The sequence below is a fragment of the Ambystoma mexicanum genome, chromosome 11, assembly GCF_040938575.1.
Source record: "Ambystoma mexicanum isolate Mex_15411 chromosome 11, UKY_AmexF1_1, whole genome shotgun sequence".
Taxonomy (NCBI): domain Eukaryota; kingdom Metazoa; phylum Chordata; class Amphibia; order Caudata; family Ambystomatidae; genus Ambystoma; species Ambystoma mexicanum.
In genome coordinates this window covers 781,980,817-781,998,220 of record NC_090934.1, presented here as the reverse complement: position 1 = coordinate 781,998,220, position 17,404 = coordinate 781,980,817, and the positions used below count along the sequence as shown (strand labels likewise).

Below are 17,404 nucleotides of genomic sequence, written 5' to 3'. Positions count from 1 at the left end.
TCCACCTGGTGGGAACTACTGAAGTTCCTGAAGTGAACTGTGAGCACAAACCCAGGTGAAGGCAGCCATTCCCTTGGGCAACAAACAGAACAGCTAAGAAGCTTGCACGGTGAGCCTTACCAATTGGAAGGACCGTGACACAGGAGGACGTCTCACCTCTCCATGTATCCAGGAGACTTGCATGAAATGTGAATAGAAATAACAAACCCAATCAGCTAGGATTTGGTGCCAGGAAACAATAAGGCCCCCGTACCTGGGAGATCCCTACATATCAGAATAGACGAAAGGAAGTTGTATAAAGGTACCGACGCATTATATAACTGCTCTGGCCCAAGATGTAATTCTTTGAAGCAACTCTGAACACACATTTGCTTGCCCGGATAGACAAAGCCAGGCTACCCATGAAATACTTTGACTTATTGATTAAGACCAGTGAATAAGATTGAACTGATCGACAGCACTGGCCCCGATACGTCGAAACATGTGTCGGCAATCCAAGTTATTTTCTGTTTAGACATCTTGTGTGTTTTTTCACCATATAATGGATGTTCAAGAACCGAGTTGTTGTCCACACTTTCTCGTGAATATTAGTAATGAATCAACGCACAAATGGTTGAATTATAGACTAAGTGTTCACCATTTCCGTTTATTGTATATGAAATCACATATGTTGCCATAAATATATGAGAGACATAAAAAGGAAGTGTGAAAACATTGTTCATGGCTTTGGGCATTATTGATCACTAACACCCATTTGCAAGCTTGAATTATGCATTAGGCGCCTTTAAGATAAGCAGCTAATGTTCGCCTCGGTTGGGCACTACATTCAGTTTTTGGTGGAACAAACACTTTATCCTTATCCACTTTAGTCATAAGTGTGAGGAACAGAACTAGGGATTTTGACACAGGATGGTGGACATTTAAGTTAAACTGACATTCTGACAGATCCTTTTTAGCCTTTGAGGCAGGGAAACCCTTCATAGAAATACAGACAGTTAGGAGATTAAAAGTCTTTGCAACCATCATGCCACCTTTGTGTCAGTCTCCTTCTTCTGCACCCTTACAGTATTTATTTGGGTTAGGATGTAGCATGGGGTAGAAGGGAGAAAAGGGGGAGGTTGGGGCAGAGAGAGTGTATGGGGGACCCCCATAAAAGAAACAAATATGGGGGGTGTTCGACCATGGTGACCCAAATTCCATCCATCAAACAGGTGGTGAGGTAACAACATAGAACCATTGGCATATGTACCACCAGGGAATTGTTGGAATCACACACTACGGAATCACGGTATGCCTTTTTGATATTTAATGAGGTTTCATGTGAGAGAAGGTCCAGTCTCAAGGTGCAGCAACCCCCCTGGCGTCATTTAGGTAAATTTCACAAGTTAAGGGTGTCTGTCTTTTGACTAGGGCCATTTGTGCATAGGGTGACCAACTTTACAAAATGGTTTTGCAGGACACTTTATAAGTGGTAGCGCATCAAAAGCCGGCTGCAAAGCATGCAGTTCCATATGGTGTCATTCGCACCCATCTTTCTCCCTCATCGACTTTTTTGGTAATATTCACAGCACACAAAAAATAGCAACACTTTGGGACCATTGTGCATGCAGAACACTCATCTGTTAAGGGACCTGCCAGGCCCAGTGGGGCAAAAGACATGGAAACCTCCTAATTTGCATATGTATTGTCACCAATAGAAGTGACTTCACAGAAAGTAGTATTAGCCGGAGCCTCATCAGTCTTTGATACTTAGAGACACTATGGGAAGTGACATTACAAGAAGTCGCCATGAGTAAGTCGAGGGACAAGTAACATTGTGGTGTGAAATACATGAATGGTCACCATTATTATATTTGGAGCAACTCTGTCCATGAGGATTTTTCCTATAAGAGCATATATCAAAATATAAGCGGTGGCCTGAAGCACTTTCACTGACTCCAGATAAGACACAATGGGCCTCATTACGACTTTGGCGGTAGCCATGCTGCTATTGGCGGCATGGCTGCCGCCGAAATCGGGTCCAGGTCCAGGTTCCCAGAACGGGGAATTACCTCGCCATTCCGAGTTTGGAGGGCCCGGTAATTCCTCCCTCCAGGAACCCGGGGCCAGACCTTCCCCATTCCCATTTAAACCCCCATAGGGCTCCATGGGAATGGGAGAGGGTGCAAACAACGGGCCGATTACGAGCAGCCCGTTGTTTGCTCCCTCTTCCTCTCGCGGGACCCGGTAAGCACACCTGGTTTGACCAGGTGTTACTTACCGTGTCCCGTGAGGGGAGCTTCTAATGAGGCGGAACGGGTTTAACAGGTCCTCCTCCTTTAGCGGAGTCCGTTAACCCGTTCTGCCTCACTCGTAATGAGGCCCAATGATATCAAATGATTTGCCCAGGATCACACATTTCTGTTAGTTTAGTGTTGAAATCGGGAAGTGGGCAATTTAAGCACTTAACCATTATCTTCCTATGTTTAGTTGATATACGTTTGTTACGGTTTTGGTTTGGGTTTCATGTGCTTACACAATACTTTGTTTACATTAATCCCTTGAAAATAACACACATTACATAATAAAGTAACCTCACATAACAAACTAACCGTACACTATATAGATCATCATGGAAACATGACGTCCTAACGTTCTCACTTCCTTCACAGCCCCTGCACTGTACTCTATACAGAAAGTTTGAAATCCTTCCATCATCTTCACAACATCACTTACATGGTGATTGGTGATATCACAATATAGTGTGGCAAATCAAAATGTTCCCATGGCCAAGGGATGGGCATATAAACGATATTTCTGGAAAGGGCCATAGGGAGGGTGTGTATTTGGCTGGGTGTCCAGGACAACGAGTGAATCCCACTTGAAGATGGCGGTTGGCGGTGCTCTGGATGTTCAGGCGTTCCCGCGTAAGCATCTCAACAGTGAAGATTCAATGATGGCGGTGCTCCTAGCTGGCTTTGCCAGTGTCTCTCGACTCAGAAGGAGCAGTGTCACGTGTGGAGGTATTCTTAACCACTTTTCAGTAAAGTGGGCATATGCCACAAGCTCCCCGAGATGGCCCTGAATCGTTCAATCCCACACTTCCAAATCCCTCTAGAGGTGACGTTGCGGCACAGCAAACTATTTCTAGAGACACTGGGCCTCATTACGAGTTCTGCCGCCAAACCGGGCTCCTTTACCGGGTTCCCAGAATGAGTAATTAACGGGCCATTCCGAGTACGGATGGCCCGGTAATTCCTCCCTCTGGGAATCTGGACCTGGACCTTCCCCATTCCCATGTGATCCCCCATAGGGCTCAATGGGAATGGGAGAGGGAGCTAACAACCGGCCGATTACGACCGGCCCGTAGTTATCTCCCTCTTCCCCTCGCGGGACCCCGGTAACAACGCCTGGTTTTACCAGGCATCCTTACCGGGTCCCGCGAGGGGACCTCGCAATGAGGCGGAATGGTGTTAACGGGACCGCCGCCATTAGCGGAGCCCGTTAACCCATCCCGCCTCACTTGTAATGAGGCCCACTATGTTCTTTAGTACTGTCTCTTTTGCGCATGGGCATCTTTTCCAACAAATGCAAAGGACAGGGATAGTTTAGAGTATTCGCCCCTTCCATGCAGGCACAGTGACAGGAGCATTATCCACACGGATCCATTGAGAGGTAAAGAGCTCCAAAGAGGTAGTGTCTCTGACCAGCTGGGTTGAGTAAACCTGTGTGAAAACCATTGCAGGTACATTACCATTTGCAGAGAGTCACTCATCCCTTAAAGATGTTTTTACAACATAATGTTCTATCTGAGTAGTACAGAGGGACGAACAAAAATCCTGATTAGGAGCACAGAATTCACTTTAGGATTAGCATAAGAAGATTTTGTGTTTAGCATAAGGCTAGAGTTAGGGAGAGATGGTGCATAGCTCGGGAACTCTTGACTCATATTTTGAAGTTTATGAGGGAAAAAAAGAAATACGATGAAAGAAGGAAACACTTGTAGCAAGATATCTGAAGAAAGGCGCATGGTGATGTTGAGGCTCACTGTCTTTAGTGAGAGACGGGTGATTTAGAAGTCTTAACCACCCAGATCTTGTCAAGTGGAGCCTCAAGCGGTTTAGTCTGGAATTACTTTCTATACATCCTCAGGCACTTGTACTTACTTACCTTGGAGCTTTTAGGCAAAGGTGCACACCTGGATAAGGTTCCAGGGGGAGGGAGAATACCCGCGAGAAGAGGCTCATTTTTAATATTATTATTTTCCCAAGAGTTTATACAGCCGGGCCAATATGTACAGGCTGTAGGGGCGCGGTGCTTAGAAGAAGCGGTGGGGAAGGGCAGCTCCTGTACATCTTGCAATATGGAAACCTGACACTGAAAGTAGACTCTTGCACATGCATGCACGAATTCAGACAGCATGGCTTCTTGTGTATTTTCAACAAATGATTTTTTTAAAACAGAAATACTGAGAGAAAACTCCATGGGCAAACACATCGTAAAGTAAATAAGGATTTTATAGCCATAAAGTGATAACAAAAGAAAGACGTAGTAAACTCTTTAAACCGATTAAACATGTGCTTGTCTGTAAAGTTCACTGCACGTTTCTGTTAACTCTTGCATTTCATCCATTTGACTCTCCCTGCAGCTCTAGAGCGAGTGTGTGCATGCCATGGCGTGCTTTGTCATCCACATATCGTTACCTCATTTCCTGCGCCGGGTAGAAAAGTCTTGACCTTGATTGTCTTTCCAGGAGCGGGAAATGGAGACTCCATTAAACTCCTCATGAAGGGATACACCAAGGCAGCAGATATCCCCCGGCGCCGCTCTACCTCGTCTAAGATCTGATCCAGGACATGGAGGGGGAGCGGAAACAAGAGACAAGGAGGGTGTTAGGGCTTGGCTCCAGACATTTATTAGAAGTCAGGCTCTCCGTTTTCTTGTAAAGTCAATGGGAAACACTCTTAATTCAGCCAATGGTGTCTTAAATAAAATGTGAACTCGAGGTGATCAAATTGTGTCCAGACTGACAGTGAGGAAGAGTCACAATATATTAACTCCTGTCCAAATTAGTTAACATTAATCTTCAGCAGTCGGTCAAGGTCTGCTGTTAATTAGAACAGTTTTAAAATATGGAGATCGGATGTCCCACTAGTCCGTACACATTTAGAAATTCACGTCATTCTCTTCCTCTAACTCGAATATAAACATTTGACGACACATATAAACATTAGCGAACCACACACACCTCTTTTTTAAGTAACACATTCATAGGTACATTAATAAAGGCAGTCTTTAACGAAGGTTGAGGACCGGGACGATGCAGAGCCGGATTTGAGGAACGTGTCTGGTTGTTGTAAATTAAACAGCAGTGCATTGTCTAATGCTGCCAGCTGATTGGCTGGTGTCTTGTAATGACCAAGGAAGTTGTCAGAGAAACTGAAAGGAGCGTCACTTGTCACTTTGCTTACCCAGAGCCAAATGGAAGACAGCTCTGATTGCACTGTGAATATATGACATGCAGTCTCTGACATACACTTATGAATGCATCGCACGAATTCCAGAATGTGTGACAGGTTTTGAGCATTTTTTTAACATTATTATAGCAATAAACACTTGCTCGGGCGGCTTTATCTGGTGGTAACATCCCAGGGGCCCAGGTTATAGGCCTGAGCGTAGCAAAGGCCTTAACGCTGGGTCTAGGCACTGTTACCACCTGGTCAAGCCCCTAGAATGGGGGCTTATTGCTATTAACACCCCGAGGCTAACCAGCGAGGTGCTGACAGCAATTTCCTTTGAGTGATTCTACAGGGTGCGATGAGCAAGCGCTCTGTTGATTCATACAAATGCATCCTCACTGAGAAGCCACACTTCCATATGCATAGCCGCCATGAGGACGGGGAGGTGTGGGGGTGTTGTGTGAGGTGAGTGGCGGTGTGAGATCCAGAGGCTGTGGGGGCTGGAGGACCTAAGGCCTGGCAAGTGAGCTGGTGGGAAAATGGCCAGAGGGTGTTTCCAATGCTAAGGTTGCTAAGAATTCGGGCTTGGATTGTTAGATTCAGCCTAGGTTTTGAGCAACCGGATTGGTTAGTGCACCCGCCGAGGGTGCTAACTAAAGTATGGGTAAACTAGTTTATTGGAATTAATTTAGAGACTAAGACGTCAGCTACTAAAACAGTGCCTTGAAACTACCCCATGGCTGGTAATTGTTTGTGCTTGGTAAAAATGTTCTAATACTGCTAATAATACTACTAATACTACTGCAATTTGGCCATGTTCATATTAACATTCAGCAGCCTAAAAATATACAATTTTTTCAGTTTTATTGAAGAAGCCACCAGGGCCGAGGACTAGTGTGGTATGAAGTGTTGACTGGCTCTCAAGGTGGTGATCTAGATGGTTGCAATGTGGTGTTGGTGATCCTGGAGATAGCATGCAGGGACCTTAATGGGAGGACAATAGACACACCTGCACAGCTTTAAGGACGGGAGGAGGTAGAGGAAGGCGATGTATATGGGGTGGAGGAGTGATTGGTACAGTGGTGTCCACTAGCATGTTGGAAGGGGTATCCACAGAAGGCCAGATGAAAGGCGGGCACCACTTTATCAACGTGTCTTTTCTTTTGGTGCAAGTAACTAAATTACGTGCGGGGCACCCAGTCTGGTAGGTCCTAACGACACCAGGACCGTATGAGACTAAACAAAAAAGAAGAGGCTGGATGGACCATCCAGCCAAGACTGGTGCTCACGTTTGTGTTCCAAGAACTGCGTGGTGTGATTATTTTCTAAATAAAGTTAATTCGAGTTCCATTTCTACCGTATTTCTTCACAATTTAATGAATATTCAAAATATGTTTGATCATTGTGTTGATCAATATGCATAGTAAGCTCAACATCATCCAAGTTGATTGCCAAAAACATATGATTAACAGTGCCTATGCATTTCGGAGTCTAGCTCCTTCCTCAGGGCAAAAACCATAACGTAATATGCTTTATCTAAGTGAGTGGTGTCCTTGATGTAGGTGGGGGTATTCTGAATGAGTGGCTGGAGGAAAAAGTCGATGTACTTCCCAATCTGTTGCAATACACTGTTGACACCTGCTACGATAGGTCTGCCGGGAGGTTTAAGGGGATCTTTGTGGATCTTAGGCAGAGTGTAAAAGTTAGGTACACGTGGGTTGGTATTCTGTAGAAATATATGTGTATTGTGGCTGATCCAAGAGTTTTCTTCAGCATTCTCCAAGGTCTTCTCCAGATCCTGCATGATCCTTGCGGTAGGGTCATTCTCCAATTTTTTGTAAGTATCAGTGTCTGCTAATTGTCTCAAGCATTCTTCGTTGTAGTCTGTTGTATTTTCGAGGGAGACAGTTTTTACTCCACACACTCGATTGGGATGAGAAATACATGGTATATCCAAGTTGAACTTCAGGTACACTTGCTCTTTTCAATCCCGTTGGGGCATCATTGTAAGATTATTTAAGAAGCTTTTATTTCGAGAAGATTTTATATGAACATGTGATTATTTGAAACTCAACGCATATATGCAATTTTAAACTGCTCGTATGTCCTTTTTATATTTTGTATCAATGTGAATTTTGCACTAAATAATGAATCTTGTATTTATTTGTAATATTCTATTTTATTAACCTTGTATAAATATGTAAATTTGAAAAGTTGATTGAATTCAGCTAAATCAAATAAAAAAAAAAAAAAAAAAATTATTAGATATTTGATATTAATAAAAGGCCTATAATGAGCCATTTTTTATAACCTTAAAAAACAAAAAAAAAAAAAAAAAAAAAAAAGAAAAATAAAAAATAAGAAGCTTTATACATAAATTCTTTTCCCTCATTTGCATTTTTCTCTTTTTTTATTTTCATGATTTGCACTCCTGTTTTACTACGTCCTGTGTGCACGCGGGATGCGGTATGTATCTGTAATGTAAACTTTCTTTGATTACACCCTTTGTGATATATTGTGAACATTCCATGTATATGATATGATGGACTTAATTTGTTTAAATTGTTAATTTTTTGTGGTTCATTAGATAAAGCATATTACGTTATGGTTTTTGCCCTGAGGAAGGAGCTAGACTCCGAAATGCATAGGCACTGTTAACCATATGTTTTTGGCAATCAACTTGGATGATGTTGAGCTTACTATGCATATTGATCAACACAATGATCAAACATATTTTGAATATTCATTAAAATTGTGAAGAAATACGGTACAAATGGAACTCGAATTAACTTTATTTAGAAAATAATCACACCATGCAGTTCTTGGAACACAAACGTGAGCACCAGTCTTGGCTGGATGGTCCATCCAGCCTCTTCTTTTTTGGAAGGGGTATCCACACCATGCATTGGTAAAAATGTATCCAAAACCCTGTGGCGCGTTTCACTAGCTTGGGCGATAATTGTACAGTTTGCGCATATGTTGAAGGCAACTTTTGAGATCTGTAAAGCTGTATCTTCAACTGAAACACTTTGACCGCCTTTGAAAAGTATGTTTTTAGTTGTATACCAGAGGAGTTCGTTATCATTTTAAAATCGTGGTCTGTTTGAATTTAACACTTTTCTGCTCACTGTGCGCTTATTGGCTAAACAGGCCTGTGGTGCATCCTGCCCTGGCCACTCATTCATGACCATACACCTTCCCCCTGTTGCCTTTCAAAACCAGGCCTTTGGCGCGCAACCTCCCCACATAACAATAAATGGTCTTTCCTGCTCTTCTCAATTCAGCTTCCTGGCATCCAACTACAAAACAATACCTGGTCTCTCCCATCCCCAAAACAGTGCATGGTCTTTCCAGCACCTAAACCTCTTAGAAAAGAACACTATGTCTTACACACTCACTCATCTACTGTGTCATTGCAGAAATGCCTCATTGTTGCTACAAAGTAAAGGAATCGCCCACCACCCCAAGTAGACACAGAAAATAAACTTGTTATGCAGGTGTGTCACACTCCTGAAACCCAATTCTTTTTCCAGGAAACTCAGCAGTACCCTTAATGGTTAACCACACTTCACGGGTTAACTTTATAGCATCTGTCTACTGTGCTTACTTGCCAGAGTGAAGGTCACTAGGCACAGCAGGTTGAGAAGACTTCTTCTTTACAATTCTCAAATAAGTTCATGATTAATAATATACTTTATAAAGAACTCATAAAAGCATTAGAGTGTGGAACACGAATGTCAACATCGATGTGGTTTACAGTTTTAAAGACCTTCTTGATTGCCACATCTTATGCTCTCCCAAGCTGGACTTTCATGGCCCAGGCGGCCTCTTATCAGATCCACTATAATGATTAGTTTTCACCTTTCCATTTCTTTCAGCATGAAGTCACCCTCTCCAGAGGAGATACGCCCAGGGCAATCACGGCTGCAAGCTTTTTAGGCAAACATTCAGGCAGAGTCAATGCTTGGTTTGGAGGCCTGACATGCGTCCAAACCTTAATTGAATTGCACCCAAAAAGTCGGGATGGGTCCCTCCTCCACGGCTAGAAACCCTAGCTGCTCATAGGTAATCCCCCCTTGAACGTGACAGAGCAAAGCAATAACGGCGGAATGGAAAGTAAACAGAATGTCTTATGCAGCAAAATCGGGTCATTATTCTTTGCCTCTTGGAGACCGCCTGGGCCAACATAAATAGAAGCCCAGCTGAGCCAACCCATATTCAGGGAAACATGAATACGATCAGCCCGAAGGAAAAAAGAAACGTAAATGTTTGAGCATGTTTGTGGCTTGACCTGGAAGGGGGAGCTTTTCACCGCTGCCTGAGAGCGAAGGCTACGGCGTGGTGCGATCTGAGTGTTTGCTCAAGTGAGGCCCATTGTGTTGCTTCCATTGGGCGGCTTGGAATGGAATCAAGACGTCACTGGTTCACAATGAAAAAGGTATTGCAGACACTCTCTTCTGGCCGTGTGGGCAGGCCTCTTCACTTGCCTGAACGACATTACTCGAAACCGGCGGAGGTGAGGGTTCGAGGATCTGAACATCAACTTTTCCAGATCTCCTGCAGCCCAGAGGCAGCCTCAGTAAGTCATCCCTAGCCTCGGCAGTTCTGCTCCGCAGTTCTGTTCTCTGAAGTTTGAACAAAACAAACCCCAAGCTGATAAATATGTTTTTTTTGGGGAGAAATACAAATATTTCATACGGAAAATACTCAACCTGATGTTTTGCACCGTTCTAAACAGAACTTGGAAAATAAACAGAAAGGTGTTATTTATTTATTTATGTACAGGGAGAAACACTGCTCTTTTGATCACAAGAGAGCATACAATAGATATCAGATTTGACGGGAAGCAGTGCGCTTCTTCAATGGGTTGAGTTCGAGAGACATTGTGAATTGGAATCAAGTATTGGGTTTACCCAAAAGCCTGCAAACGGCTACATTAAGGAATGATCTGGGTTTAAGATCCCTCAAATCCTTAGTTGACTGGAAACTGCTCTCCCTGTTTAGATCTATTAAGGCCCCGATGACAAACACGCTTTTTGAGGATCTGTTGGACCACTTAAATTCAGATTCTTCCTGAACTCTAAGTGAACTCAAGACTATAGTAAATGAGATTCTAGCCTATTGTGAGCAGGAGGAATACACATTATTACTAATCCTATGAGAGACTGGATTACAACATCTGACACTATGAGGGTCTCATCAATTCCTGCATCTTTCTTTAAGTATGGTAAAAAGCTGGGTTATGTTCCAAGATGCCTAACGAAGTTCCCCACTATAAAAGGAAGGCAGAGCTTTCTTAGAGTACGTCTGAATTGAGATCAAGACGGGTTCGGTTCTGAGTAAATGGGGCCAAACAGAGGGGGTTCAAAGCTTATGCCCCAAATGCACCATCAGACGATTGAGCATTTATTGAGATTGTGTCGGGGTACCTGGGATACTAGGGTTAAATATCTGGGCAACTCTGTTGGGTCCATCGATCGCCTTTCATCAAGTATGTTTTGGGAAAGAATGGTGTCCGGGTATGAGACTAAACTGACATTGAAGGTGATAGGAGTGCTACAGCACACTGGATTTATTGCACAGGAATTTTGGTAATCCGGTTAGTGAAAAGAAGATTCCCTTTTTCTTTCTTTTTTTTTTCTTCTTTCTCTTTTCCTCTTCTCTCTTTCTCTCTTTTTTATTTAAAGTGAACATTTGTAAATTGTATTGAAATTATTTAATTTTAAGTTTTATTATTTTATGTAAGAAAGCTGTGTAAAAACCTTAATTGGTTATATCACAATAAAATTAAAAAAATTAAAAATAAAATTGTGTACGGGCTGCAGAGGGGAGTCCATGAACGGTGCTGGAGAAGCAGCCCTTCCAATGGCTATGTTGTTGCACATGGCACTCCCTAAAATGGATTTGGGGTTTTCTGAGCTTAATCTCTGTAGACAGTGTGCCACTCTTTGCATAATAAGATTCCCATCTATGCTGGGCTGGGAGAGTAATCTGTGGACCCAAGGAAAATCTTAGAAGAGCCATACGGCGAGTGGATGATTTCTTCCCACAGCATCAATGAAGCTAAGTACAATTTTACAAAGCTGAGGAAATGGGTTTTCATGGATTACCTGCATATGTATTTGAATAAACCGTCTACACGTGTGCAGAGCTCTGTATTTGGCATTGTGAAGCAGTAACCAATGGCCACAGATTATTACTTTAAACGCTGTATGGCTGTAGCGTTCACGTGCCTTGGCTGGTGCTCAGAGCGGGCGAGGAGTAATCTTGCTTGTAGAGTTGTGTTGGGGGTATGACAACCTCATCCTGAAAGGCATGATCTGAGGGGACGGGGCAAAAGAACACAGGATTTCCTTCCAATTCCCCTGCAATGAAGGGTGTAAAGAACAGTATTTTCAAGTCAGCCTTTTGTTGGGACACTTACCGGTGCTAAAACAGGGTCACCACACAGTCGGGACACAATAATCCATCAAAATGCTTTGCACACAGCCAGTGCTAATGGGAGAGGACTCAAGACCTGTTCACCAGGCGCTCTGTAGTCTCAAAAGAATAGGCTAAGTTCATGGGAAACCAGCAGGGAAGAGTTTATCAAACCCAGGAACGAGAAATTCAGAAGCAGGCAAACTGGTGGCATTTGGCAATAAAGGTAGCCTCATTTAAGCATTAAGACCTGATCCGTCAGGCCAGATCGGGTGTTATTGGCCTGGGTCCCGGGTTTAAGGCCTGAGCTAAGCAAGAGCATTTAACAAGGGTCTCCGGGCCAATAACATCCGATATGGCACATCGGATAGGGTCTTAACGCAATTAGCACTCCGGGTAGCCAATCCAGTAACCAGGGGTGCTGAGAGCATTGTATTTTCATTCATTGAACAGAATGCTTCACAGCATCATCAAGGTTTCAATGATAGTGATTTATTTAACACCAATTTCTAAATGAGCATTCTTTAAAAAGGCAATTTGTGCAACACTGTAAATATACTTTAAAAATACTTTCCAGAATCAAAACAAGTTGGTGGATAATCTTTGGATATGGTTCATACACAATTCCTACACCGAGGGTATCTCCATCACAAGCACAGTAATGGCATTTCTATAGTTATACTTATACTTTGCAGATTCTGAGGTTGCAGAAAGTAAAGGTTCGGGAAGGAAAAGGTGGAACAAGTGTGCCAGTTCGAGTGATCTCTCAAGAGGGGTGGCAGGCAGTACTATGGGATGGCCTTTGAGGATGAGGCCTTCCAGCGATACTAAGAGTTCATGACATATTCCAAATTGTGCTTGGAACATTTCCTGCGCTTGTGGCGTCTTGTGGGCGACTGCTGTGAGAAAGGTCCACTCCCCCGTCAGTATCGCCTTCTTGGTGAGCTGGAGGCAGGGGTCTCTGTCTGTTCATTCAGTTATTTCATCAATCTTCATGGCCTTGGGCTTGGGACACGCAATGTCTTGGCACACGTGCTCCTCTGTCTCCTTGGCTGCTTTGCATTCTGTAGCGGTGGCTAGTCCGGGATGCAGTGACAGGAAGTCTGCTGGATTGTTGGCCCCTGCCCGGTATTGTACCTCAAGATCAAATTGTTGCAACTGGAGCATCCATCACTCGATTCTGGCTGGGGGATGTGGCGCTAAACCTTTGAAGATGGGTACCAGCGGCTTGTGGTCCATCAGCACCTTCACTGGGTGTCCGAGGATGTAGATGTGAAAGTGCTTGCATCCCCATATGATGGCCAATGCCTCTTTTTAATGAGGGCATAGTTCTGTTCAGTCTGTGTGAGCGCCCTACTGGCGAATGCGATGAGGAAGATGGTGCCATCTTTGTCTGTCTGTTGAGGACAGCTCCGAGGCCCACTGGGCTGGCATCCACTAGCAGTGCTGTTGTGCACGAGGTGTCGGAAAAATGACATGGTGGCGTCACTGGAGAGGGTGTCTTTGATTTTCTGAAAAGCATTTTCTTGTGCTTCTCCCCACTCCAAGGGTGTCTTTGTTTTCGTGGGCTCCTGCAGGGGGGTGGCGATGGTTGCTAGCTCGGGGATGAATTGCCCACAGTATGTCGCTATGCCTAAAAAGCTCAGCACTTCTGTTGCTGTGGTTGGGACTTGTGCCTTCTTGATGTCGTCAACCTTTCCTGGGTCGGGGGACACACCCTTTTTGTTGAAGACGTAGCTGAAGAAACTCAGCGTGGACTTCCCAAACCCACACTTTTCCTCATGTAGCATTAGTCCTGAGTCTTCCAACCGTTGCATGGTTGTTGCCAGCCTGACATTGTGTTCCTTCTCGGTCATTCCATACACTAAGATGTCATTGCTGATGTTCGTTACTCCTGGGAGGTCTTGGAGGACCTTGCGTATCTCGTGCTGAAAGCCTTCGGCAGCTGATGATATGCCAAAGTTGAGATGGCGGTACCTTCTCAGTCCCAGATGCGATGAGAACATTGTGATGTAGCGTGACTCTTTTGATAGGCGGATTTGATGGCAGCCTGATGGTAGGTCCAGCTTGCTAAAAACCGTGGCGCCGGTCAGGTCCACGATCAGCTTGTCTATCGTGGGGGTTATGTGCCTTTCCCCCCTGATTGCCACATTCAGGAGGCACATGTCGATGCATATGCGCACCACATGGGGTTGTTTTGGCTTTGCTGTAACTACCATTGGCGAGACCCAGGGTGTGGGGCCGGTGGTCTTCTCAATGATCGAGATGTCTTCCAGCTTGTTTAGCTCCGCTTCTACCACTGCCCTCATGTGGAATGGAACCCTCCGGTGTCGTACTGCTCGTGGTTCTATCGTGGGGTCAGTATTCCTAATAAAACATGTGCTCCTTTACACCTTGGCTTCAAGTTGCCTGTTGATCGGAGCAGATGAGATACATTATGGCAGTTAAGAATGCTGTGTGAGGTGATTTCTTAGCGGGAGTGGACAGTTGAATGGAGCTGAACAGTTGTGAAGGTAGAAGCTCAGAGCTGTGCTTGATGGTGAACAGGTAGAACCTCGGGGCTCCATCCAGGGGCACCTCTGATACAGAGATATGGCTGTGGCCCAGGACATTTACCTCAATGCCTACATTCATCTATAATAACCCTACAAAGATGAGAAGTAGACATTTACCTTAGTAATTTGCTTGTGATTTTAGGATGCTCATGTGAGTCATATGTCAGTCAGATGTTACTGTGGATGACATGGCACCTCTGCTACTTACTTGATGACTGCAGCAGAATAAGGTGGGATGTTCATTTATATGAGAGAGTGAGGAGTGGTGTCTAATGTCTACTTTTGAGATGGAAATAACTGAAGGCCCTGTGGTGCTGTGTTTTGGAGAGTGTGCAAAGTCAGACACTTCCCCCGCTGTAACTTTTGCGCACAGTCAGTGACCGCCGACAGGTGCAGTTGACTGCCATTGCTTTCTTTCTGATGGACAGTAGGCAAGGTTGCGTTTTGTGAAGCTGTGTGTTATTTTAGTTGTTCCATGATAGACCAGTGCCGAGAAAAACTGTGTTTGGACTATGGGAGACATCAAGGAAAACATTTGATTAAAGCTTTCATGACAATATATGTTTTATGATGTAAAGAACACAAGCATGTAATGGCTCAGTTAAAGCGAATATTAGTTTCATGTATGCACTTTCTATAAAGTGGTCATGTGTTGGGTTTCTCACCAAACAACAATATGACTTGGACATATGTGGCTTCATACATCTTTGCGGGAAACGTGTATGTTCCGGCAGAATTGTCTGTGCGTTTCACTGTTTTGAAATACAAATGTCTGTCACACAATTGCTGCAAGTCAGCTATGTCCTCCAAATGATCACCACACATCATGGCAAATGTCTCTGAACATTTGGATTAGACTTGCAAGTGTATTTCCTGCCAACAAATTGGAAAACTAAACCATTTTAATGTTGCAAGAGCATTGAGAGACTAGGTTATTTTACATAAAACATCATGGTTTTCGTTATGTTATGTTATTAGGCATGTGTACTGCTCACATCACCACCATAGTGCTCTTAAAGTACTAAGCCTTGTAACTGTACAGGCAAATTCCGACCCTTCCCAGGGTGGCAGATAGGCCCACGGGTGAAAACGAAACAGGGCCAAGGAAAACAGGAAGGAGGAAGGTTGGGATAAATCTGAGAGGCAAAAATGTACAGGCTTAACTCACAACATGTAGGGAAATTAAAACATAAGGTTGAGTGATAGTGATAATTAGGATGTGTGTATGTTTTTTGGTGCTTTGACCTGAAGAAAAACATACAAAGAGAAGGGAAGAGACCTTCCTTTATTGGCCAACCGAACTTGCATGGAAGCAATTACTAGTGGGATGCTGATATTACATTACGGTGGATGGATGACAGCCTTAAGATGTACAGTGCCCAAGAGTTGTGGGGACAACTAACCAAATACTCATCTTGGATTCCCTTTTGCTGATAGTTGAAGCACACTCTGCTAAATCAGAGCCTCAAAGTCTAGCAACACAGAGTAGATGCATGCTTGCCTTCTTCTGCCCTCCCTAAGCCAGTGCTATTCATGTTATCATCCAAGACTCCAAACAGAGCATTAATGATCCCACTGCGCCTATCAGATTAAGTGCCAGAAATTAAGGCATTGTCTGCAAATTTGCATTTTATTTATATTTATTTGAAGAACATAGATGTCCATTTTGATCAAATCCAAACACATTTACAGATGGCAAAGGCATTCCCTGGAAGGGAGCCTGTACAATCTCTCCGCAGCCTTTGACACTGTAGATCACCCCTTACTTCTTAGCGCTCTGTCCTCCCTTAGCTTCAAAAGCTCTGTCCTCTCCTGGCTCTCCTCTTACCTCTCAACCCAATTCTTTATTGTCTCCTGGGGCGGCTGCATCTCATCCAACTTCCCCCTGAACTATGGTGTTCCCCAGGGATCTGTACTTGGAGCTTTCCTCTTCTCTCTCTATACACCTCTATTCTCGCTCCCGTCATCTCTTCTTTCGGCATTTCCCACCACTTCTACGCGGACGATACCCAACTCTTTCTCTCCTTCTTCTCCTTCACCTCTGACCTCCACCACACTCTCTCTTCCTGCCTCACAGCCACAAAAAACTGGATGTCATCCCACTTTCTTTCCCTCAATTCTGACAAGACTGAAGTGCTTTTCTTCCCTCCTAACACACTCTCACCTTCCCCTCCTCCTTTCATCCACTTTCCCCCTTCCAATCTCCCCGTTTCGACCCATGCCCACAACCTTGGCCTCCATATTGACTCCTCTCTCTCCTTCTCCACCCACATCTCTCTAACCTCTCGATCCTGTTTGCACCACCTCTTCAACATTCGCAAGATCCACCCCTCCCTCACCTTTCACGCTTCTAAACTCCTAATCTCCTCCCTTATTTTTTCCGTCTCTTCTACTGCTCTTCTCGTCTCTTTGGCCTCCCTATCTCTCACCTGACTCCCCTAAAATCCATCTACCACTCTTCTATTCGTACTCTATGTCTTCTCGGCCCTCGAGACTCTATTTCTACCTCACTCTCTCAACTCGGCTGGCTCCCATTCCTCTCACAATTGAAACTTCAATTCCTCTTCTTTGTCTACAACTCTCTCCATGACCTCGCCCCCCTATCTTTCCTCCCTCTTCTCATTCTACTCTCCCTCCTGCTCTTTCCGCTCAGCTGACCTATACCTTCTCACTGTACCCCCAGCCCCTTGGGTATACACGCATTTCGCCAAATGAAATGTCATCGTGGGACATTTCATCGCCGGAATTCTCAACGCCAGAAACCCTTTTTTTAAAAAAATATTTTTTGAGGGGTGTTTTGTGCGGGTTGGGGTATGATTATTAAAGTAGGGGAGGAGTGGGGGGGAACCCCCACCCATAAATAAAATTTTAAAAAATACAGGGTTTCTGGCGATGAGATTTCGGCGATGAAATGTCCCACAATGACATTTCATTCGGCGAAATCACGTAGAACCGCCCCTTGTGCCTCCTCACGCTTCCACTCCTTCCAAC

General features: G+C 44.3%; 1 protein-coding gene across 6 annotated transcripts in view; it reads right to left on the bottom strand.

Moving 5' to 3' along the window:
• Positions 1-17,404, bottom strand: part of DENND2B (DENN domain containing 2B) — a 1,727,973-nt gene that overhangs the window by 167,471 nt on the left and 1,543,098 nt on the right. For all 6 annotated transcript variants that reach the window (XM_069623705.1, XM_069623704.1, XM_069623706.1 and 3 more), the window contains one exon: positions 4,683-4,823. In XM_069623705.1, the coding sequence (XP_069479806.1) occupies positions 4,683-4,823 (141 nt within the window). The remainder of the gene's footprint in view (positions 1-4,682; positions 4,824-17,404) is intronic.